The sequence below is a fragment of the Amblyomma mixtum genome, chromosome 7 (genome assembly GCF_055824585.1).
Source record: "Amblyomma mixtum isolate Tamu chromosome 7, ASM5582458v1, whole genome shotgun sequence".
In the NCBI taxonomy this organism is placed as follows: domain Eukaryota; kingdom Metazoa; phylum Arthropoda; class Arachnida; order Ixodida; family Ixodidae; genus Amblyomma; species Amblyomma mixtum.
The window spans coordinates 18920109-18946099 of NC_143018.1; the positions used below are offsets into that span (position 1 = coordinate 18920109).

The 25991-nt window shown below is 46.6% G+C and overlaps 1 protein-coding gene across 1 annotated transcript in view; it reads left to right on the forward strand.

Moving 5' to 3' along the window:
• The first annotated feature begins 18062 nt into the window (after nt 1–18062).
• The window catches only part of bma (SCY1-like protein bma), a 218838-nt gene continuing 210909 nt past the window's right edge, over nt 18063–25991 (forward strand). Inside the window, exons 1-2 of the mRNA XM_089553889.1 lie at nt 18063–18075; nt 19680–19775. Coding sequence (XP_089410015.1) covers nt 18063–18075; nt 19680–19775 — 109 coding nt within the window. The remainder of the gene's footprint in view (nt 18076–19679; nt 19776–25991) is intronic.

Consider the following 25991-nt stretch of genomic DNA (forward strand, 5'->3'; position numbering starts at 1 on the left):
TGCTATTTCATCACATTTTAAAATGAGACTAAAGGAAAATGGCTACAATTCACATTGTATTTTCCTCCATTTAAGCAGACAAATTCTAGCCATCTTCTATTATTTTTTGCTGCTCCTGAATTCACATTCTTCCTGCGAATAATGAATCCAAGACTTCTTAAAAACTAACTGTAGTCGCCTATGGTAGAGATCCAAGCACAGAACTTGCAGGAACTTGTAAGGAAAAAGCAGCGACTTGAGACAGGACGAATACGAGAACTGCACCGGACGAGCGGTAAACTTGCAACTAAGGTTTATTGGAAAACGCCCATAGCAGCAAAAGGGCGGTTGGTGTTGTGTAAACTCCGACGATTTTGTTCCGCACTAATGTATTTTGTCTAGCTAACATTGTATACACAGGACTAATCTTTGATGTACCCGTTTCCCGTTTCTCGATTGTTTTGTTCTATATTTTCTGCCCACTCCCCTCTGTAATGCCTGCAAGGCCCTGAGGGTAAAATAAATAAATAAATAAATAAATCTGTGACGTGCAGATACCCCCTTCTGCTGGTACGGGTGTTTTCTAATAAACATTAGTTGCAGGTTTACCGCTCATCTAGTGCAGTTCTCGTCTTCGTCCTGTTTGAAGTCGCGGGTTTTCTCTGGAAGCATGTCGCACCAACGTTCACAAAACCTACCGTTGCTGAACTTGCAGGAAGTATGCACAAATAAGCGAAGGCGTCTGGTTGTCTGTACCTCGGACTGTGCAGAAAACTGACCGACAGTGGCGGCAGACATAAATGCGCTCCAACTCACAGAGCAGGTATTTCTGCACCAGAAGGAAAAAGGATGGCAGCTTGACTTTATTGTGCACATATGTATATGGTAATTTTGCAGCATCGGTATTCAGTTTTTCACATGTACAGACGATGATCACAGCATATCAAAGCAAATTTATGATTACCCCGCTGTAGCTTCCCAAAATATCATTTAATTCAATCTTCGAGTGATTCTAACTGATTTTACATGTATTAACTAAGCTGTTCCGCAGATTTCTGAGCCAGGATCTATGTACAAGAAAAGCTGCTTCACAGTTTTCTGCACTGTTCTGAAAGCTATTATTGGCCATCAGCAGAGCTCAGGTGAGGCACTCGAGACATTTACCAGTCATGAATAGTCAGTGATTGATTGGTAGTTCGGCCATATATGCTGCGCCATCACTACTGAAAAAGTTTCAATTGCTTAAGTGACAGATGTCTTGACCAGCAGGCCACCGAATGGCTGGCATGAAGCTTCTAGTTCGAGCCTGGCGGACTGGGAGACAGCGTGGAGTATACAGTCAAGGGGCTACCTAATTTTTAAGACTGAGGCATTGATGAAGAGATGAAGTGATATAGAATTGTTACGCGCGGTCAATTTGCAGAAATGAAACCATAGACAAGAGAATTGATGAGCTGTATACGCGACAAATTAAACTAAAATAATAATACACTATTTCTAGTCCCCACATTGCTAAACCTTAACAGAATGCCTAACAGAACACAACCGACAAAGAGTCCTCTACACGGACAACGATGAAAATTTGACTTCTACCAGGAGGATGAATGTGCCTACGTAGGTAACTCCTGTCCACATGCGCATCCCGTTTCAGTACCGCAGTCCAACAGGCCCCGTACGCAGGTCGAGCACGTCGCGCGTCGTTTGTGTATGCAGTGCGCGCAAGTGCTTGGCGCGAACACCGCTCCGCCGCCTGCATAAGATGTGTGCGCGTTCACGTTCGCAAAGCCCTCCCGGCGTCACGCACCGTGCCCACCGCTCTGGGTGCGTGCGCTGTAGGGACACGAGAGGAGCTAGCCACAGCCACGGGCCTCCTGCAACCCTTCTGTGGGGGGCTGCAGGTAGTGCTTATTTATTTCAAGAACTCCGCCAGCCTCAGATAAGAAGACCTGGGCCGAAGTGGTTGAAAAAAGACGAAACTAGTGACGAAAAGCAAGGCATTTTGGACACATCCAGCGAACAAAGGGAAAGGAGGCCTGCAGAAGGAGATAATGATCTAGCTGGTTTTGCGTACCATTTTAAAGGAAAATACCACTTGGATAGTTTGAACGAAAGTAGGCATCTAAAAAAATTTATTGCACATATTTTGGGCCAAACTGCATCAAGAAATAATTGTAAGGTGAAAGAACGAATACAGTTGACAGCAAACAAGGAATAAGAAGCCGAACGAAGGCCATTGCAGTCGTAGCTTGTAAATAGCCGTTCTTATTTCAGCTCGCAGGATTAATTCCGGGCCAGTGCTTATCCTTCTTCGTGATATTTGTACGTGAAATTTTAGGCGTGTAACTTCATTTATCATCTTCTGATTGTTTAGCTACCATTTCATTAATCTAGCGTAATTTGTGTCATATTTTTTCTCTTTGTATTAGGATCGAACAAAAAAGGCGTTAAAATTCCAGAGCAGTGCAGCTTACTCATATGCTTCTGAACCACAAATACACTGCGTAGCATAACTGCGATCCAAATCTAAGGCTTTTTGTTCAGCGATGCCTAGTTTCATCAGCGTTTTTGTGAACACAAACTACGGAACGCTAAAGTCAGCGTGAGAAAATAATTGGATTGTACCTTTATACTGCTTGAACATTCACTCACTCACTCACTCACTCACTCACTCACTCACTCACTCACTCACTCACTCACTCACTCACTCACTCACTCACTCACTCACTCACTCACTCACTCACTCACTCACTCACTCACTCACTCACTCACTCATTCACTCACTCACTCACTCACTCACTCTCTCACTCACTAACTCACTCACTCACTCACTAACTCACTCACTCACTCATTCAATTAATCAATCAATCAAGCAATCAATGAAAAAACAATCAATCAATCAGTCAATAATTCAGTCAATCAATCAATCACTGACACACACGTACACGTGCGCACGCTCTTATGCACTCTCACTCTTTTAGATAATAACTTTCATTATTTTATCATGTATTCGCCAAAGCGAGAACCATGTTTCAGTTGGGATGATTTTCTTTCTTTTGGGTTCATATTTTCTTCATATCAAGCGAACTCTGAAAATTGGAAGGCAGAATTCTACCCGTCATAGTTTCATTCCTGCTGCACTTGTGAAAGGAAACAGTGAAACCTTCATCGTTGCAGCCTTACACCGAAAACGAAGCTATGTTTATAAACCTTATTAAGACATCCTTAAGCCTAATTGACGTGTTATTTAAAAAAGTAATCTTGCAGCGACCACGAAACACGGAAGAGGAAAAGTATAAATAAACGCTGCCCTTCCTTCCCTTCTGTGCTGCAGGCCTGTATTGGTCCGCCGTGGCAGCTGCTGGATGAAGCGGTGCTTGTTTTCTATATTTCGATAGAAGGAAATGTCTCTGCCCTTATATTTTCTGAAAACAAATTCTCTATCCTTGGAATGGTTCTAATTGACCTATCATCGCTTGGTGACATGTCAACTAGTGCGAATAAAACAACGGACAGAGGCAGAGAAGCAGATGGGACACACACTTTGTGAAACTATGTTCGTGGGCTAGCTTTGCCTCAAGTTTTGTCTTACTGTGGCGGTGCACCCTTTACAGGGCAAACAGAGTATGGTTTCTTAGGCCTTCAATTAAAAGACAAAATAAAGCTTGCGGTATAAACGAGCATGGATGGCATTTAAGGTGCGCTACAAATTATCGAAAAGACCGAGAGATAAAGGCAAGCGTTGACTGTTGCAGGCAGTAAGTGTTTATAGGTCCTCTGTACGAGTTTTCGCGAAGTCTCACAAACGAAGCCAATTCCAACACGTAATGGATCTACCAGTTCAGTTGGTAGGGGCTTTTACGGCATCTTTCATCGGACGCGAGAAGCTCTGAAAAAAGAAATTGCGCCGCACATTATTCCACTTCACACAAATAGCATGAATAAAGCTTGCAAATACTTCTTTCATTGGTGTACCTAGTTTGCTAAAAGCAACCCGGCTATGCTGTTTGCTTTTCAGGAATGTAGTGGAACGTTACGGCACACATCAAGACCCGAAGGATCTCGAAAGGTGGGAAATTTTGGAAGGGGGCTCTTCGTTGCCTTTTAGAGATTTAGACCTTAAATGGTGCCGCAAGTGCTCCACTTCATTACTAAGAAGAAAACCTCGTTGCTTGGATATCTTTTTCAAAGACGGTACGCAATCATTCGCCGACTTGACAGCTTGTGAGTCGAAGCCACCAACCCTAGTTATCTTCTTAGTTCTGATAACGCGTTTGATAGAAGAAACAGTGCACGCAAAATAAATCATTCCTGCTGCTGACCCCGTCTTGCATTATTTGCAGGAAGTGGTGTAAAACAGCGCCACTGGAAGGTCACACCGAAAAGAAGGTGCCCCTCTATTAACTACTTAGGTTGGTTTGGTTTATGGGGTTTAACGTCCCAAAGCGACTAAGGCTATGAGAGACGCCGTAGTGGAGGGCTTCGGAAATTTCGACCGCCTGGGGTTCTTTAACTTGCACTGACATCGCACAGTACACGGGCCTCTAGAATTTCTCCTCCAAAGAAATTCTAGCCACCGCGGCCGGGATCGAACCCGCGTCTTTTGGGTCAGCAGCCGAGCACCATAACCGCTGAGCCACCGCGGCGGCTAACTACTTAGCGCTATGATTTTATTTAACATACCACTTCTGCAATGAAAGTAATCCTGTGACGGATTTCATCCAGTGCAGCAGGGTATACTGCGCAACTTGTTTTTTTTATGTCAGTGTAGTTTATAATTACGTACGAGTCATCTTAAGCTTACAACCATCACCCTCAATTCACTTTGTCTCGTGGAGGTTGCCTTGTCTATGATTTTTTATCTTTAGCGATGAAGTATTTTATATTTATAGACACATTGCTTCATTTGTTATTATACTTTCTTTCTATCGTATATAACGAAGATTTTAAAAATATTACATTCAAGTTGCATGTTGACAGTCGTACATGCTGTGAAAGAATTAAATCTAATATAACAACATTATAAATATATTTAGATAAAATACAACAACGCACCCTTTGAATAAACGCTCTGGACGTGTGATCTCGTTCCCTCTTCGTTACTAAGCGCGATTACCGTCGTGTACTGTCGCGCTAAATGTACCTCCAGTGCTTCAGAATTGAGCTAACTGAGGTTTTCGCTTCATATAGCAAACCAAAGCGCCTTCACACATAGCACCCAGCTTGCACATCAATTCAGTATACTTTATTGTTTGCATCGACGGCTAAAGGAATCAGCTTGCAGCACCAACATTGGGCTCGCAGTGCTTCGCGAACTGAGCTCCTGCCACAGCTCGTGCGTTGCAAGTCATATTCAGCGCGATAGTACGTGTCACGTAGGTGGAAAAAGTCCCGTATATGAAGAGCGTCATTAACGCAAAGTTCAACGGGCCAGCGACACAGTTTGGCCATGAGCGAAAAGTACAGATCAAAATTGACTGGACCTTGAATGAACATGTGGGTATACAATGCGCCAGTCCTAGAATATTCCCCAGGCACCAGCGTAGGTGACCGAGGGAGGATGTAGGATATGCGGATTGCATATGCGTCCCTAGCGACCTCTTCGTAGCCGTCCTCCCTAGAAGGGGTGTCGCTCGGCAGTCTGCGCAGTAGGAACACCTGTCCCGCGAGGGAAATTCCCCATTACCCGGCAGACGTGACGCATAGCAACGCTTTCCCGACTTGCGCAAACAGCGAAGCAACTGAGGCTTTTACTCAGAGAGAGAAGGAAGGCAAAAAGAAAGATATAGGGAAAAGCGGGAAGCGACAAGCCTTGGAAACCTAGGGAGGAAAGGTTGTTTTTTTTGCCACTAATGTTGCTGCTACCGAGGGAGACCTTTCCCTGATGGATTGCTCAGCATCGCAGATATGTGCCCGTCGTCCGAGGAATATGCGGGCGCCCCGTATACCGTTCCAGACACGGCAGGCAGAGAGAAGTGTGGGCACAAAAATGCAAAGAAGGAGAGGCAAGGAATAGACGAGAATAGAAGAAGGAAGAGGCTGCGCATCTCGACAGCCCGATGCCGCGACGGCGCACTGAGCCCCCACTTCTCACTGATTCTCCCCTTGAGGAATGGCCCGCAGAGCTGGTCGTCGGGGCTATACTGGGATAACATTCATGTGTGTTCCGTATTTTTCTTGTATCCGTGCTATTTTTTTTCCGTTTGTGGTTACTGCATAGTGCAGCATGGTGCGGCCGGTTGCACACGTACTCTGTCTCACAATAGCGTTGCAGTGTTGCTGACACTTCACAGCCACTATCGGCCTATCATTGGCCATGCTAACAAAGCTGATTACGGGAAAGGAGAGCTAATGAGCAGTCGGTGTCTTTGCAATGGGCAGTAACGATAGGAATCGAATAAAAAGCACAGATTTCAGTCGACTATAAACCTGTCCGCTGACCGAGGTCAGTGGACCGAGGTATTCATCTCGCCCTTTTTTCATGTTTGTGCTCTCAAGAATTCCATCTCCCCTGCTCTCTATCTACCCAGAATGATTGCAAGGTGTCCTTAGCGTGGGAACACCTAGCCCTCAAATAATGGAGTTACAAAGCAAGACGGGGCATTGACACAAGCGCCCACATGAAAAGTAATTGCAACCGCAATCTCTGACGCTTTCGTTATGGTCAGTGATGTGCCAGAGAAGGGCTATTTCCTCAAAGGAGTCAGTGAGGTTAAATAAAAGTAGGCAGCCCTGGTGCTTCAGTTCTCGGTTGGCCAGAGTCCCCTATGCTGCGGCCAGGGAGACCACTACCAGGTTCTCTTATCTGGGTGCCGTCGTGTCCGCTGTCGCCGCTGGGTACAGCCACGTCCTCCTCTCCATCATGGCCGGGAACCATTCTTCACCGACTCCACACGCCCTTCTCCCCTTCTCCGTTTCCGTCTCCCTCCTCTCTCTCTCCTCTTAGCGGCGCCCTTTTGTCCAGCGCTCTTTTCCGCGCGCCCCATCGAGCCCCTGGGTGCTGTGTGTCAGGGGCGTCTGTCGCCGGCAGCATAATGTGCCCGTGCGGTGTCCTCAGCTGGGAGCAGCAGCAGAAGCGGTTAGCGGCGCGGCGAGAGAGACTAATGGCCGCACTTCGGGGGCGGGGACCGCTGGGCTGCGAGCGCCAATTTGGGCCTCGACTTGTCTCGGCCTGGCTCGCGACCACCACCCTTCCCCGTCGTTTCTCGCCGGGTGTCCATGGTAGGAGTCCATGTGTCTCGCGCTGTCTTCCCCTTTGGCCGCTCGTGCCCGTGTGTGGAGAGTGGGGCGAATGGCCGTTGTTCTAGGGTATAGACTGTGTCGCACCATTATCTTGCCGACTGGCAGCTCCTTGGAGACGGTGTTGCGGTATAGTTTTGCTTCGTTCCCTTAGTACTTTGCTTCTTACTTTGTTGACGTTCCTCCTGCTTATCTTAGGGTGTCTAGCTGCGGGTTCGTTTGATACAGCGTAAGGAACGAAGTTCGGACTTCGGGACTAACATGCTCCGTTGTCGCCCCACGGGGAAAGTGTGGAGGGAAGGCTTTTAACGCACTGAAAATATTAGGGCACAACGTTTTTTGCGGACACTGTAAATTAGAACATATGTTGGGAAAGGCTTATATAATAAAGAAAAAGTGCCCTACTCGTGTAAATTATGAGAGGGGGAATTTGTAGATTTACACGTGCCTTCCTGCACCTTCGGCCTTATCTTTAAACATCTATAAAAGGTAATTTGCAACACGCTATCTATACCTGATTCAAGTTGCTGTTTCTTGGTACGGGGTAATGCAGCGCAGGCCAAAATGTAAGAATATACATGTTTTAAAAGAAAGCTTTCCGCTACATCGCAAAATGTGGATTACCGTGGACGTAATAGATGAGTTTCTGACTCGCTTTCATATCCAACTAAGTTGCCATCTATAGGAACATTATTTAGCAATTAGATATGAAAAATGTATCTGCTACCATCTAAATAGGCTTCTGCAATACACTGCCTCAAAGCAACCATTCCTCCATAAGCTCTTCGCAATTAATCATCATGGTGCATTCTCTTCTGCCTACAATATAAGACGCTGGAGGTTGCGCATTGCTTTCACAGATTTACGAAATAAATTGCTAATCAGACACATCTAAGTGTAAAAAGTCACCGACGCGGTATTCATGACAGTTTTATACAGCAGCATTTAAGTTACATTTAGTATTTGCGCTTAGGTACACATGCACTTTCGAGTTGTTACTATTTAGCCGAAATTTTATGACTATACTTTCTGTCAAAGCACAACAGCATGTAAATAGCCTAGTAATCTTGTTTAAGCGCGTTTTGTCTCTTCTTTTTCCAATCGTGTATTCCCGCAGTGTTAGATTATTTTGTTCAATTAATATCCCTTATTGCAGAGCTGATAATATGTGTGTACACAATAGTACAGAATGCTTTACCCGCTTTGTTGTATTTTGCATTATACAAGGAGCCCGATATAAAGAAAGAGGACATGCCTTGACACAATCTTAATTAGAAGACTAGTTTGCACGTCGACATGAATTAATAGCTGTTAATTTCCCTTTGAGAAGAAATTTGTTGAAATTAATAAAATCCGCTGGTAATGTAAGAGGAGAATAATGTGGCATAAAAACTGTAGGATAATAGGTGCATTTCTGAGGAGACAAAATTCATTATGTTAAGCTGCATTAAAGTTCTGCTCTTCCTACGGCATACAAAAGGTTCCTTTAATAGGATTGTGAACTCAAGGCAGTTTGTTTACAGCTCTACCACACTCATGGGGCCAAGGGCTCAGTCAGGCGGCTCCTACTGTCCCCTGTAGCTGCGGGTTGGGCAATTTCATTTTTATTTATTTCTTTCTGGCCACACTAATTTATGCCTATTGTACCTCCAGCGTGATGTAAATAGACTTGAATTATCATAAGCCTATATAAGCAAGGTCCTGTGAAGTCTCAAGTGCATGCGAAATCAAATATTGACGCCAAATACTATTTGAATGCATTTGCGAGTGTTGGTATATTTGAGGTTGACCTTATTTCAGCGTTCGGCAGTAGAAGCATTGCCATAGCGTTGACGCTATAAGTGTCCGTTCGAGTAATGCAGGTAAGTCCACAACAGATTTACAACGCCGTTGAGGCGACAAGCTAAATATTAACTCCTCTAATGCTGATCTTTCTCTGTCCAACGGTGGTAAATTTTTCAGCATGGGGAGCTTAAAGGTCAAAAAATGAATGCGTCTTTGGAATCAGAGTGGTTGAATCACTACGCGAAAAATGATTATTCTTAGACTAGTGGTGTGATTCTGTCATCCGTCTGTGACGACATCACTGCGGTTTATTTATTGCACTTTTCACGCTTTTTCTACTTTCACTTTAATGATTTCATTACTGCCGCTGGTAGCATCAACAAGATTTTTGCTTCTGCATTAAAGAGGCCACTCCTATTTACTAGAATGAGCCTATTCAAATAATCACAACCTATCTGCGCAAATTTGTTGATATCATTGCCCCACCAAAAGACCATTCGCTCTTGGCTGCAACTTCGCTCATTGCAATCCACGCTGTTACCTTAAAGGATCACCGCCTATCTCTTCCTCACATGACATGTGCCACCCAGTTCCACTTAACATGCCCGCTACTAAGCCTCTTTCTCTTCTGTTAGCGGCTTTGGTGTGTCCAGCAAGAGGATGAAGAGAAAATATCAAATAATCAAGGCATGTAGAGAGTGAAAGCGCTCTGTAGCATGAAGTCGTAGCAGGAAAATAGGTTCGTAAGGTCCAACAGGCGCATCCAAGAGCACTTTCTGCTAGTAAACCACGTGAATATTCAACGAATTCGATAGCGTGAACTACGTACACCTGAAACTGCCGCATTGATGTAAAAATAAGAGGTCAGAACAGGTGAATTTCTGTTAAAATATCTGTACCACGACTGTGTTGTCTGCTCAAAGCTCCAATATGTTGACCATTTTAAGCCTCTAGGACTCGGCTGCTTTAATTAGTACCGGTACAATACAACTGTTACATGCATTTCATTATAGAAATATCGGTAAACAGCTATTTATAACTCGACAGTTCCTTTCATATGCACTGCAATACTGTTGTCGTTCTCATGGCACTGTCTTTCACTTGGTCCGACTCTGCAGCCGCAACACTGCCTAGATTAATGTACTGGCTTACTGCTTCTGGTACATGGGTACATATTGTGCATTTTTGTTGTTGTTTTAGTGCGAACGCACTTCTAGCCGTACTCCCCGGGTCTCAGTGGTGTGTGCTCTGCGATCGGAGTGCTGTTTCCTGCTCATACTTGTAGGTAGCAATATCCTTGACAAACGCACCAATGTGCTTCTTAATTATTAGTGTCGTTGCAGTGCAAACACACGAAGTACAAGGGAATGCGTTGGGCACATGTCCTACATTAGGCGCTACAAGTTCCTAGAATGCTCGCACAAAGCAACGGAGTCCCTGGTGCACTCTGACAAACAATGGAAACACTGGATACACAAATGTATTACAATTTTCGATAACGGCCAAGAACAAAGCGTTGCTCCGTGTTGTTCACTTCACCAGGACTTGTACTTTTGCGCTTTGCATTTGTCTATGGGAGCTTGAACTCTTATCTTGCACCGTGCAAGCGCTGTTTCCCTCTATGCACCGGGAATGCCAATAGAAGAACGAGCCTAACGTTGGCAACACTTTCTTCTCCGAGTTCGCTAGCAGCGAGACAGAGGAAAGCCCGATAGAATGGGACAGGGAACGGAGGACGTGAGAGCAGCGCAACACGACGGTGTGCAACAGCATTGCAGGCGACCCCTGCTTCGTAAATCGATGCCGCGAGCTCCGGGGGACGTGCGGTGGGGAGAGAGGGTTGGGGGGGAGGGTGTCGCGGTAACGATCTTCGTGACGCTCGCCTCGGCCGCGCGTGCCTGCCGTCCGTTTTCCCGCTTTCCCGCTTTTGGTCCGCTTCGGCCGACGGGACGCTGAAGAGCACGACGCCGGCGCTGTTTCTGCGAGCCATCCTCTGGGGAGTGGGGAGGAGGCGTCCCTAGCCTCCCCTACCGGGCTACACTTGATGCCTGTCTGCACCTCAGCACTCCGGTTCTATGCAGTACTAGATAGGTCCCTTGGCGCGACGACGCTTGCAACGGTGCAGTTTGGTACATGAATTTCGAGAATTGTTTCTGCGTTCTGCTGCCCACATATCTTCTGGTTTAGACCACCCATTTAAAATCAGCCCCGTATTCGCGCGCACAAATTCGTTCAAATATTCAGCTCTTTTACTTGGCATCTCACAATAGAACAGTTTACCTGCAGATGTCGCCTCCATATCTAATTATGCATCTTTCCTCAAGGCTTTAGAAGATATCTTATGTTAGGCTGTTTTGATTGCTTTCTTGTTATTGATGGTTTTAGATTACTTATCTCGTTTTTTTCCCCTTCATGTACTGGGCCGTATTCATTGCTGTATTGCGCTCCCTGCCCGGTATTGCGCGCGCTTATAGCTAATTCTGTTATAGCCTTGTGTAATCATTCAAAAACATATATCTATTGTATCAATACACAGGTTCCAAATTATTTTATTTCTCCCTACATTTTTTCTTTTCCTATATTTCTATGGTTATCTTACAAGTGCGTTTTTACTTGTGTGCATATATAACCAGTTTTGAATTGTATTCCCCCCTATGTAATGCCCGAAAGGGCCCTTAGAGTAAATAAATGAAATGAAATGAATGTATGAACAAGAAAAAAATGCTCTCGCGAAGCACACACTATATGTCGCCTCACCACGTGCAAGGCTTTTCCACTTTTTTGTATTTTTTTATTTTTTGCGAAGTTATTTTTCCAGAAAATGATTCGGCCATTAACTTCCTTATTAGGTTAGCTTTGTTTGGTTAGCATACCTAAACTTGCTAAGAACACTTCGAGTCAGCCGTCGTGGCAAGCCAAGTTGTTGTGGCTCTATGACTACACGAATCTGTGTTTTCAGGAGTTACAACTAGTTAATATTTCGGTTAACCAATGTGCAAAGCCCTAACACGCGTCATATTTCTATGCTGTAACGTATCCGATCCGATTCGGTTGCCTTTAATGCACAACACAAGCACCGCGCCCCATTTTCGGCTTCAACATATGATCGTAGGCAGCTAGGTGCACACAAGGCGGATGGCAGAGTTATAAACACATTTAGTGCTATTAAAGAGGAACCGGATTATAACATGAGGTCATATTTTTGTGCGACCACAAAAACGCTGCAGGATTAAAGTTCAATTTTTCAGTGCTCTAATGAAACGAATAGTTTGGCATAAACGATAGATAGAGACAACCAAGGCAAACAGATATAAGGCTTCACATTAAACCCGCTAAGACACATTGAGACCGTAGCGCCCGCGTTTCATAGACCACAGTTTACTGCGGCAAGAAAAAAGTGCAATATTTTTCTGCTTTGCCTGTGCTGATTCAAGTTTTGCGCAATGCAGCCGCAAAACGTGTCATTTTCTCACGGTTCCTTTGTGGTGAGCGTGCCAGCAACATCATCGCAAGCACCAACACTGCACACCGCTGTATCGACCGCGAGTTCGAAGTGGCGAAACATCGTTGAGCAATCATGGCAACCACGTTTTGGCAATCCTGAGTCTGGGCGGGCACGAAAAAGTGTTATCTGAAACCTGGCGCCGAAAAACGATGCACGTATGCACATAGGCGTCGCAGATATATATATATATATATATATATATATATAGCTAGGTTTCCGGCGAAATGCTTTTCAGCGGTGGCGAATACATGCGAACCACAAAGCCAGGGGAGCCATATTTCGAACACTGCTGCCGCTGCCATCAGACGAAGATTTTTGCGGTGGCAGTTGATGTTTCATGTCGCAAGGGATTCTTCAACACCAGATATTTAATGACTTTTCAAAGCATCCTCCTACCCATTGCACGTATGAGTCAAAACCATGCTATTTCGTTTGCACAAAGGATTTCGCTGAGGCATGGGGTAGTTTGAATAAAAAAATATTTCGTTACTTTCGCATAAGCCGTCTGCCTTTCGAAGACACTATGCGCTCAGCCTTCGGAGAGTACGATCTGGTTGTCTTTACTGTGAAACATTCATGAAGGGTCGTTCTGCCTTAAGATGGAAGATTTGACGCGATCGCTGGAAGCGTTGCCACTTATATTTCGACGAGAAAAAACTCAGCTTAGAGCAAGTGTGATATACACAAATGAAGTATTGAATGATTGCGGAAGATTTTTTTCCCGTGTAAACCCCGAAGACGTATACGGTGACGCTGACGTCATCCAGCGACAGATGCGAAAACACCCAATTTCACATGTTACCCCAAAATAATGTATACCACGTATGCCTGAGCCATAATAGGTGGGCCGACGATAGGGAGAGCCTACTTGAGTGTGCTACCTGTTGTCAAGGAAGTAACCGCGCTGAAGGAGTGAGTGAGTGAGTGAGTGAGTGAGTGAGTGAGGGAGTGAGTGAGTGAGTGAGTGAGAGAGTGAGAGAGTGAGAGAGTGAGAGAGTGAGAGAGTGAGTGAGTGAGTGAGTGAGTGAGTGAGTGAGTGAGTGAGTGAGTGAGTGAGTGAGTGAGTGAGTGAGTGAGTGAGTGAGTGAGTGAGTGAGTGAGTGAGTGAGCGCTTGAGTGAGTGAGTGAGTGAGTGAGTGAGTGAGTGAGTGAGTGAGTGAGTGAGTGAGTGAGTGAGTGAGTGAGTGAGTGAGTGAGGGAGGGAGGGCGGGAGCGTGCGGTACGCCTAATGCTGTCTCGTCTTCGGTTCGTGGCAGCACATGAAATCTGTACTTCTTTTTTTTTCTCTTATTGTGCTCCAACTTCTTAAGAATATCTCTCCAGCAACTTCTTTATTACCAGTGTCAGTGAAAAGAACAGAATGCATTAATTGCACCCTGCCAGTACTCACCTAAGGCGCTGACCTAGTGGGTTAACTATAAGCATACAATTGAATTGAGGACAGGGCAGAGAGCTGTGGAAAGAAAAATGAACAGGGCTACGTTAAGAGACAGTAAGAGAGGAGATTGGATTAGAGTACTGACTCGCGTTATTGATATCTTTGCGGAAATCGTGAAGAGCAAATGTAACTGGGAGAACGAGCAATGCAGAAAATAGTTAGCCGATAGTCCCGTAAGGTAACGCAGTGTATGGATTGCAACAAAAAGACATGCTCGTAGGGGGCAGGGGAGAGTCAGAGGAGTGGGTGCGCTGAGGAAATTCCTTAGGATACTTTGTTAGGGGCTGGCGCGAAACCGCCCTGGTTAATTGGCGATCGATGGCAGAGGTCTTCCGTAACAGATAGAGGGTTGGCGCGGTTGAGGATAAAAATAACGATGTTTCATCCCCACTTGAAACCGAGTTCACTGGCCGATACCAAAAATATAGATGGTATAGATAGCCGCTGTTTGAAGTACCGTCTTTGTCAAAAGTAACCAGGCTGCATGGCTTGCTTCTAGCTCGTACAGTGGAGCCCTCGCAGCTTCCCTGAAGCTGAATTGGTCGTTAAAGGTAAGGACTGGGGGTCTTCTTACCTTCCAACATCTTTTGATCTTTAGGAAAGCCACAAGGGCTCCATTGCACAAGCTAGAAGCAAACCATGCAGCCTGGTTACTTTTGACAAAGACTGTACGTCCCGGTTTGCATGGTTCTAACTGCTACCATGCCTGTGTCCACTGTGCGCGAATTAAAGAGGGGATTCGAGGAGAAACGTACGAAAGGGTTTATCATACGTACTGCGTTTAGATGTCGCAGAACAACAAAGCTGGGCACAGGAAGGGCGCACAAGATAAGCAACGCAGTTCCTTCTTAAACCTGAACGCAGCCGTAGTGGCTGAATGGTTATGGCGCTCGGCTGCTGACTCGAAAGACGTGGGTTCGAACCCAGCCACGACGGTTGAATTTCGATGGAGGCGAAATTCTAGAGGCCGTGTACTATACGATGTCAGTGCGCGTTAATGAACCCCAGTCATTAGAAATTTCCGGAACCCTTCACTGCGGTGTCCCTCAGCGCCTTAGTCGCTTTCGGACGTTAAACCACCATAAACTATCTTCTACCTAAACGAAGCATGAACCAAGTAGCTCGAATACAAGTAGTAATTGTGCATAGTATGGTTTGCGGTGGTTTAACGCCCCCAAGACGAATTACCAACTAGTCCGCTCTTCCACCCTTGCACGTAGTGAAAGGCTCCGGAAATTTCGATCTACTGGCGTTTTCTTAACGAGCACTGACATCGCACAGTGCACGGGCCTCTACAATTTCGCTTCCTTGGAAATTCAACCACCGCGGCAGGGATCAAGCCTGTGCCTTTCGGGGCAGCAGCCGAGCGTCATAACCACTGAGCCACCACGGCGGTCCTGTGCGCATTTAGAGCCGAGTTTAAAACTTAGTTTCATTTTACGTGTCGGCACTTCCTTTTAGAGTGGCATAAATGCTTGCTTCTCTGAGATGAGCGTTCCAACTTCACCAGTGCGTAGCGTCCACTGAGGCGGTCGCAATGAGATAGATAGTTGCAGAATAAAATGAGATAAGCTGTCACGTTATAGAGAGCCGGGTTCTCTTTATTATAAAAATTTATTCCAGCAAAATAAATTCCCGTGCTATAATTCTATAATCCCGCCGATAACAAATCATGGCAATAAAGAAGGCTTGGAAGCGCCTCATCCAATGACGAAATGCAAGAAAGTAAGCGAAATCTGAATGCAAGCGCTATATCATTCAAGTGCTGATGTCTGCAAGCGTGCAAGGCCGCTGCAATGCTTGCTTGTTTTTCCTCTTTCCCCGTATAAAATATTGGCCCTGTCGGGCCTCCAAGCAAGCTTGGCTGGTGAGTGGTCGTAGTACACCGCTGTACGCAACTACTCCTGCGTTGTAGCACACCCGTACTGCCGGGTACAGAAGGAGGGGGGTCGCAGCTGTCCCGACCGGCGCTACGTGCTCGCAGCCCAGTCTAGCGGCGCTGTTCGATGGGCGGCGCGTGACGCGAGACGCCGCCAGCGTTCGATGCGCTCCGCTCGGTGCCCGGGGGAGCACGGCGCCTCTTTTATCGCCGCCGCCCTGGGCGCGAGCGTGCGCCAGGTGGTACCCCTTCCTTCTTTCACTCTTTTCTTGTGCAAGGATCATCCTCCTCCTCCCTCTCTCCACCTCCTCCTCCTCGTTCTTACGGGTGCTTTTTCGCGCTGCCTCCTCAGCGTGCGCTTGGCTGACTGCTATAGCTGGGAACGCATTGCGACAGACAGTGATTGCGCGCGCCGCAAAGGCCTATATTTCTGGGTCCTTTCTTTTTATTACCGGGACATTTTTGGGCCACGGGAAAATTCCTAACACACAGTGATTGTGACATCGACGCTGCCGGAACTGACTCTTGCATCCGCTTGTGCTCGTCGGTGGCGGTTCTGAGCGAGCAGCACGAAACTAACGCTAATCTGCATATTGCGTAGTGCCTGGTACGGGAAACAATTCGCGCGGTTTGTGTTCGGTCGATAGTTGCCTGGATTATTCCGCTCACTGCCTTCAGTTCACGCTGCATGCTTGCATAATTGGAGCATCAACAATATTCTTCGTTAGGCTATATTATTAGGGAGTTCATAATACACCAGAGACATTCCTCAAATCAAGAAACGCATGTAGATTTGCAAACACTCACAGGGCTCGGGTAAACGGCAAGACGAGTCTGGTAGTAAAGCGAATTCGGCGTGAGTGCAAACAAATCTCCTGAGGGGGCTGCCCATATGTATGTCGAAGTTTGTACTACAACAGGCATGCAGTCATGTAGTCAGCATAGCGGCTGCTTTTCGAAAAACATTCCTTGAAGCCAGTTCTAATTCATGCGCCCCAGAGAAGACCAACCGACGCACCTCTCCTGCGAAGTGATACGTGTAACTAATTTTGGAACTTGTGTAAGGTTTTCGGAGACCGCACCCCAGTGGTAACTCGGTGCAGGACCAGTGCCTGCAAAAGCAGCGCGCATGCGCACAAAGACCGGTGCTTTGTCCTCTTCGTTCAGCCTTTTTAGTGCGTGCACGACATCGGTAAAAGGCGGCAACACTGTGCGGAATTTTTGCCCAAAGTAAACAAATAAAGACAAAAGCACAGAAACCGTGCTATATATATTTTTTAAAAAAAGGCGCGAACTGATAAGAAACGGCACTGATGTGCTGTGAAATGAAAATCAAGCAACGGGAAAGATAGCGGGGAACAAATGAAAAGGAGAGCATGCAGGGAAGGAGCAAGCAGAGATTTTGATTCATGCTACTTGCGGACCGGATCATCTACTGATCCACGTCTGGCATGTCCCACTGCCAGTACCTGGAGGCTTCCAGATGCTAGCGCCGCCTATGAGCTGATATTTAGGTATCCGTGGCCCCAGGGACCTTACTATTCCTGCTTCGAAGCTATACCTAGTAGTTCATTTGGAATCACTAGTGGCATGACAGTCAGTGACCCTTTGAGTATTGAACTAATGAGGGCGATTCCTAAAATGTTCCTTTAAACGAATCTAAATACAGCGCACCGTCGCAACCGCGAGACACAACCGCAAGAGAAAGTTAATTCGGGGTGTGCGAATATCAAATTTTTCGAATACGAATCGAATACGAGTACTTGATTCCGAATATCGAATCGAATATCGAATAATCCAGGACAGACGCATTTAACCACTACAAAACATTTATTTGAGCACCCAACAACATCACAGTTCAACTATCGATGATTAAATGAACACAAAAGGTGTGTGTGGCTGCACAGAAAGTATCAAAGTCTGGAACATTATTCTTAGAAGAGTGGAAATATCAGAGAGGATGGCTAGTGCACAGCATTTATTAAGGCTAGCTTGCCATCAGCACCAAAGCACGTTGCTGGGATGAACATTAAAGGTTGTCGTGAAAGAAAACCAGCTGCTGCACATGGTCAGGCAGAAGTAGTTCCCTTCTAGCTGAAACGATCCCTCCAGCCACAGAAAATTCCCTCTCACTTGGCACTGACCTGGCACGTATTGCGAGGTTCTTCGTGCACAGCTCTGACTATAGCAGCTTCGCAGGTATATCCACAAAAAAGCTCACCAGCGCAGTCAGCTACGACATGACCCTTACAGGTAGGAAGAAATTTTTTCTCCCTCGAAGGAAAAATTCGAAGGAAAAATTTTCCTTCATCCATGCGCATTGCTCTGGGCGCCGCCATGTTGTTATGTCTCTGTCGATAGGGCTTGCGGACCGAAATGAACGCAGGTGCTCACAATGAATATTCGGCTAGATACGAATATTCGGGTCGGGTCGAATATTCGAAAGATACGAATACTTGGATTTCGAATCGAATACGAATACTCAAAATATAATATTCGAAATATATTCGAAAATTTCGAATATTCGCACACCCCTATTAATTAGTAGACCACAGTGTTCAGTCAGGGTACATACCAATTCTTAGGGTTTGATCAGGGTCATATCAGTCTTCATCCATACACATCCGCAAGTGGTGTAGCCAAGGAGCAATCGGGAGGAAGCAATGCAGTGAAGAAGAAAGGCTGGTTGTGCGTGTTGATATTAATCATAATATGCCTACGATAGGGAACACACATACGGCGCATATCTGCGTAGGATGGGGACAGCAGGTGCTATCTCGAGATAGTGCTTGGTGGCGCAATCTCTCCATTTGAGATCACCTCCTCCAGTAACCAGTTCCCCCCTCATAGAGCACATCACTTGGCTGTTTACAGGGTTTTGGAACTGCACGTCTTTTTGGTGTGGAGGATATGCCGTGTTGGAAATATGCGCGAACAAAGAGGCAGTTCAAGGTGGCCGAAAACGGACAGATATAGTGCTGATGTAGAAAAAAATATTTACACATGGACAACACAAAACTGAACGTACGCAGTCAGCGCGCGCATAACCTTAGTGTGGTGACAATTGCTTCAGGCACAATGATAAGACCAGGTCACCTACTTCCAACAAATTAACCGTAACATCAGCCTCGACAGCCCGATTCCCCACAAGCGTCCGCCTAAATTCCTGTGTTACAAAAGGGCGCTTATCACCCCTAGCTTGGTCATAATAAGGAGAGAATAGAGAATTCTTCAAATAACAGAATCTATTATATTCGGCATTAGATCGCCGTAGCGATCAGGTCATTTTTAGAAGCTAGGCTGGTATCCTTGCATACTAGGATTTGTCAGGCAAATGTGTGTAGAACAAGTCAGGCAAGAAAGTGGGAAATAAGGTTGAGAGAAAAACTTCGATAACGAAAAGACGCAACTCATTGCTGCTAATTGTAGTCTTCTTTAGTGCGCTTCCACCAGGCTCTAACCAGTTCTAAGCAATTAGAATGCGATGATGTTATCTCATAAAATCAATGCTTTGCTATCTAGAAGCGCTAGCGTGGGTTCCTTGCCTGAAAACGTTTTTGTTTGCTGTCTTCGGTCAGGTGCAGGCCTAGAAAACCTCTTGAGTCATTTTTTTCTTTTATTTGACGAGCGTGTTCTATTGCGGGGCTGTAGAAAATAAACGAGTAAAATTGTCTAGAATACAGCCAAAGCAGCAACCTGTGCGTGTACATGGGGGGGAGTAGGTTGCATCGTTATCACTAATCCATGTCCTCAGCTGCTTCGTCGCCTTAGTGAACAACTTAGTAACAATGACCAGCCAGCTTACAGCGGCCTCCCCTCGAAGTTGCGGCTGCATGGCTCATTTGCTTCGTGCCCAGGAAGTTCCGCGCCGCTTGTAGAGTTCGGCTCTCCGCCACACTTCGTCTTCTGCCAGAACCACCTGTTCTGCGGTGTGGTGCGGAACGGGCCACTAGGTAATGCAACTTCTCGTAATGTCCTTCAAGGGCAAGAGCCCTTGCGTGCAAGAATGTGTTCGGACGACTAATAAACCGCGCTTTTTAATGTTTTGGATCTGTGACCAAGAAGCCATTAAGCGTCAAGCACGTGCTTAAGACGAGCAGCAAGAGCTCGTTAAATCTGGGCTTTCGCATAGGGGTTTCGCCATAGTTGAGCTTCCGCCATAGTTAACGTTTTGTTATGTTGATGAAGGCTTATAATCTTGCAGCGTTGGAGAAGCTTTGTTTTGTGTACTTTGCTATCTCATATCTGCTCCCGCAAGGCGTAGCTGCTGCTGTGACAAGCAAGTTAGTTTAGCCCTTTTAGAGTTCGCAGACTGTACACCGAGGAGCATGATGTAATTGCCTTCAACTACTCTTCTCGCTGGAGACTCTGACAGGTTTCAATTAAAATTATCGCCTCGACAGAGAGGGCGAGTGAGCATGGAGGGTTTAAACTAAGCTCCTTACTACGAGCACAGGATGGCCAAGATAGCCGTTGGCTATTAGAAGCGGCCTTTCGGCGCGCTCACTGTGTCGCTGGGGCTTCAATCTTTAATGTGTCGCATGCTTCGACAGCAAGTTCCTAGAATTTAGTTCTTTTGCGGCCCATCTGCCAGCAGATTAGAATACTTGAGGAAAACAGTTCTGCAAAGTTTTAGCAGTAGAGTGACTGCTAAAGAGAACATATTGAGAGCAGTGACAATTGATGCTTTGCTCGAAACAAAAATAAATAATCTTGCATGAACATTTGCGCAAAAACTTCTCTCACTGAGTGATCTGCAGGCACAGTTGCACACTACTTATCAATTCTGGCCTGAACAGTGTTAGATTGCTAAGTAAATAAGCATGTTTCGCACGCTTTGCATCATTCCCAGCTCGCATCTGACACTAACTTGGATTACTTAAAACGAAGAGTCATAAACTGGCGCCGTCATTCCAAAGTATACACAATAAATAATGTAATTTTCGTGCACTGATTGCTGTTGATTAACTTGGAGAAATGCTATCAAAATCTAGATCTAAATTTTATTCTTGATTCTGGAGAAAAGTGTTTATTTTTTGGTCGCTTATAGGTTTCTCGCTTGAGTCCACTGCGGCTGACATATTAACAGTGTGTTACCGTTTATATAACTTCTTTTGTGTAATGTGCACGCTAGCGGGAGTTTATTTCCATAATATTATTACGTGTTCATTTGTTAATTGTATGCTGTTGCTTCGTTTAAGGCGTCGCGGAACAGTCTACGCGTGGCTGCAGCGTTTTCCCTCTCGTTCCCTGCCATTGATAAAAATTAACCAAATGAAGTGCAAATTGAATGGTAACCCCCAAAAGAGTGAAATAACGGGATCAGGCTGTAGATTAGAGCTCGTCAGCTTTGTAATTTCAGTGGCTGTTCACTTATTGCAATCCTCCTAAAATTTCGATCAGCTCCACACATAAAGCTAATAAACAAAGCATTCGAATTCAAGCCCCGTAAGATTAGACAAGCAAGCAGCAATCTTTGCTACCAGACGCTGTGCAGCTGTTAGTTTTATGCAGCCAGTGTAACTTCTCGCTGCCGACTCTTAAAACTAGCCTGCTCCATTCGAGATTCTCTGCTTGTTATTTTTCTTTCCTGCCCTTCTTTTCCTATTAGACGCCAAGCAAACTAAAGCCGCGCCAAGTTCGCAAAGAAGAGGGGGTGGTGTAGGGAAAGAATGTGGGGAGCTAATTTTCCCAACGGGCGTCCCGAAACAGCCCCAGGCCGACCCCAGCCGCTGCGGACGCGCTGCCGGCCGACCTAATCGATGGGTCTCTCCGTGTAGTGAAATTTAGTGCGCTGTCCCGCACTGCTGCTTGTGTGGGTTGGCCGAGAATGCGGACACCGAAACACTCCACAGCAAAAGCAGCGGTGACACCGGGAGCTAAAGGGGAAAGCAAGAAAGGGGGAAGGAGGGCCGAGGCTCGGGGTGAGAAAGGCTTTGGAGACCACAGGGTGAGACAGGAAGAACTTGGGTACCTACCAACAAAAAGAAACGAATGAAAAAACGAAGGAAATGGTTATAAAGGTAGAAAGAGTTAAAAGGGAGCAAAAATAGGAGAGGGTCATTCAAAAGGAGCTAAGAGGAAGGTAGAGAGATTTGGAGGACTAAAGGAGTTAAGGCCGGGAAGTCGGGAAAACTAGGCCGCTGTCGGGTGCCGGGACCTGAAGGGAGGTGGAGGGAAGTGATGAGGCGAGAGGGACGGGTGAAAAGAGGAAGGTAGGAGAAAAGGGAAGGAGGGATCGTGACAAACACGCGTTGCTGCCGCTCCGTAGGTGGCAGCAGCAACGACAGCAGAGAGAGAGGGAGTCTCCGCCACGGCCGCCAACGCAGCTCCCATTCATATCAATCACGCTGGCTCGAGATACACGATGGCAGCTGTTTGCCGCCTCGGCTCGACGTCGCCGCTGTAAAATGCACTTCCTTCTCTTCCTTTCCCTCTTTCACTTCTCGCTTACTTTCTCCTTCTTGACTCCTTCTTGTCGAGGCTCTGCGGAGGCTTCGTTCTCTTTCCACGGGTCCCTCGTGTACGCGTCCTGTTTTTAGGCTTCGTCGTTTTTTTCGTGGCTGAAAAACAGAGAAGCTCGAGAGCGGATGATCAGACAGCGAGTGCATTAGGGAGTGCGCGTCACCGGAGCCAGACTTCCGAGTCTTTGGCGCGCCGGGTGGTTATGCGGTCTTCCCTTTAATGCGGCCGTGTTGTGTCTCGCGGTAGGGACTTCAATTTCAAGCCACCTGTTGAGCTTGTACTTCTGTTGCTGCGTTCATATGGGGCAGCTTTCTTCGAGCCTGGTAATTTGTTGAGTGCAATGAAAGTAAAATGAATATTGATTTAGTTTTTCAACACTGACGGTACCGACATGATAATATTGATGACAAGTGCTTGATTTATGTGCAGAAAGATAGCCGTCCTGATTCGCGCTGATTATAATTTTTTCGCAGCAAGTCTTTTTTTACTGAGTTGACTTGCGGACTGCAATAGTGCAATAGGCGGTTTTTCGCCTTTTAAATCCAGGTGGTACATCTTGTCAAACTGAGTCCTGCTCTCTGCGACTATTGTTGTGCGCACTGGTAAAGATAGAGCTATGCTACTGTTTTATGTTACGGGGATAGGGGTCATGGCTCCACTTCTATTGTAGGTATAGTTATAACATTGATCTGCAAAGAAAACTCACTACAAACAACTACAATCGTACGTGTTTGTACAGAAATCTTGTAAATGGAGTTTCATACCTTAGTTTCAAGAGTATATTCATAGCCGTGCCATTCATGTGCACGTGCATGAACTAATGCCGAGTTCGAAATAAGATTTTTTTTTCTTTCTCGTTCCTTTCAAGCGCGGCAGAGTGTCGCGCCTGAAAAGCGCCAGAGTCAATTCAGAAACACGCGAAAGTCAATCTTGGGCAAAAACACGGCCCACCGCACTTCCTCGGACAGAAAACGTCGCAGCGAGTATGGGATTTTGGCTCACCGCGGTATTTGCATCCCCGCAACAACTCTCCCAGCACCTACAACAGGCAACGCGAGCGCCCCAATTCCGCTTGGTGGCGAGCGTTCGCGCTTCCCCCTCTCTTCGCCATTATGTATTTTTCAGCGCGCGGCCGACAGCGGCGGACGGGTGCGCGCATCGATTCCGGCGCGCCCGTGTCACACAACGTCAGGTACGCGCCGCTGTCGCGAGGCGGTGGAACCCGGCGAGGCGACCGTGGCAGCGGTGACAGGCTGCGCACACACCAGCGAACACACACACTGACGAACGGACGTGCACGCTGTCGCGAAAATGAACGCACTCACAAAGAAACGCACCGAAGTGTGCACACATGAATGCGCACGGGGCGAACTGACAGACAACAAAAAGGTTGATAAAAAAATTAGAAGAGGTTGTGAGGAAAGAAAAGCAACTGTGGGTGTCTCACTCTCGCTGGGCAACTGAAGCACAGCATGTGAGAATGGATGAAGGAAGCAGTGAAAGAACTAGAAAGAGGAATTGCCGCCGTAGTGGAGGGCTCCGGAGTCATTTCGGTTAGTCGCTATTGAACAAAGGAAATGGCGAAGTAGCTGTCCCAATTCGATGTGCGCACCTCAACCGTACCATGCGGAAAGGAATAAAGGACGGAGTGTGAGAAGAGGAAGGATGAAAGGGGTGCCGTAGTGGAGAGAAAATGAAATTTGGTTTTGAGGGGATGAAATGACGCAGTAACTATCTCACATATCTCTGTGCACCCCAAACCGCACCGTAAGGGAAGGGATAACGTAGGGAGTGAAAGAAGAAAGGAAGAAGGAGGTGCCGTAGTGGAGGGCTCCGGAATAATGTCGTCCACCTGGGAGTTTTAACGTGCAGTGACGTGTACCACGGCCTAAAATTTAGTGATTTCAACCCCACACAGCGTGCGATGCTTTTGAGGCCTGAGGCGGCGTATCTGCCCTAGCAGGCTACTGGTGCGGCAGCTGTAACCACCGCATCATCATCCCGACAGATGGGTGGAGACTGGTACGTACGGACATATTTAAATTCTGTAATAATAGTCCTCGTAAGGCTGGTTATGCAGCCCAGGGTGTTTTTACGTTGACGAAGCGTACACACCGAGCGGTGCGTTTGCTACAACGTGCAAGCTTGTGCATTATTAGGTTAGGTGGAGGCCGCGGCATTAACTGCGTCCTAGGAGTACTTAGAGGGAACTTGGAGTTCTTCTGCTGCTTCACACTTGTAAATCCAGGCGCGTCAAAAACGAAACCTCGCGGACACGCAAATGGCATTGCCGCGTAGCACCAAAAACATATATAAACTGAGCTGGCCGGCTGTTGCGCCGCCTAGTGAAGGTTTTCTTTAGCTTCCAAAATTCAGGTTGTAGTTTTTTGTCTTCCTCATGTGATAAAAGTGCACCGGTGGTTGGAGAACGAAACTTATATACTTCAGTATTTAAACGCGCAACCTTCATGCACATTTGTCAGCCTCATAGATCCGCGACGGTTTTCGGTTATTACGTCATTGAGCTTATATTTGCCAGATTGGCGCGTTGCGGCGATGCCCGTATTTTATTTAGTTCATGTTCTTTTCTAGCTCACAAGAGCTTTGTTTTCAGTATAAGAGGTCTTTTTGTGCTTAGGAGCTTATATCTTATCGGTAGGAGCGAACTTCAATTTCTGTTCCGTGTACTTTTAACGTACACAGTCATCGCGCAGCACAAGGACGTTTTTCCATTTCGCCAGCGTCAAAATTCAGACGCCGCCGCCGTGGTCAGTAGCCGAACGCCGTAGCCATTAGACCACCATCGCGGGTGATGGAAGCCAATGAAGAAAACACATGCGAACTCTGAAAAGCACAAACGAGCGCAAACACGTACATAAACGAACCTTCACGAGAGCACACAAACACGCATGAACGCGCACGTTCGTACACAAAGCGAGGGGAGGGAGAGTAGATAGGAAAGTGGGGGGGGGGGGGGGGGGGGGGGGGCAACACGTTCTCCGCCGACAGCACTCCCACCCTTACCCGCAGCGACGGCGCGCGCGGCTCCAGGTGGCGCCAGGGGGGCGCCCTAAGTGATATTAATGACTGCCGAGGCCGGAACGCCTGCGTAGGCATTAATCTTGAGTTCATCCGCAGAAAAGGCGGAAAGATTAAACACGAGAGATCGCCGCCCACTGGAGGGGAAAGTGGAGCCCGAGGGTGGAAAGGGGGTTAAAGGGAAGGAAGAAGTAGAGGTTGAGATTTCCTTTGAAACCATTCTCCTTTTCCTCCTTTGTTACGTCCCTTACTCGCAACCCCCTTTCCCGGTGCCAACGCGGAGTCGTTTCTCGAAGCGTAGAAGTAGTAGGGGTAGGCCTAAGGGATGCCTCCCAGAGCGCCGGCAAAGCCGTCTCTCCGTCGTCCTTCTAAGCGGAGCGGCGCACCGCAGAATTCGAGCACTGCGGAACTCTGCGCACGAGTAGATGAAGATAAAAAGGGGGAAGACAATATGATAGGGCGGACTGAACTTCAGTGTGATCGAAAAGGGCTAGAAAAAAAGTTAGAAAGAAAGACAGAAGCTGGATTCAGCGTAATTTAGCATAATCTGTACGCTTAGGGAGTCTCTCGAGCATGTTACGAGAGCCGAAAACACTAAGTTTTTACCGGGAAGGAGGTAAAAAATAGCGAAAATACGAATGAAGAATGGATGTAGATGAAGTCAG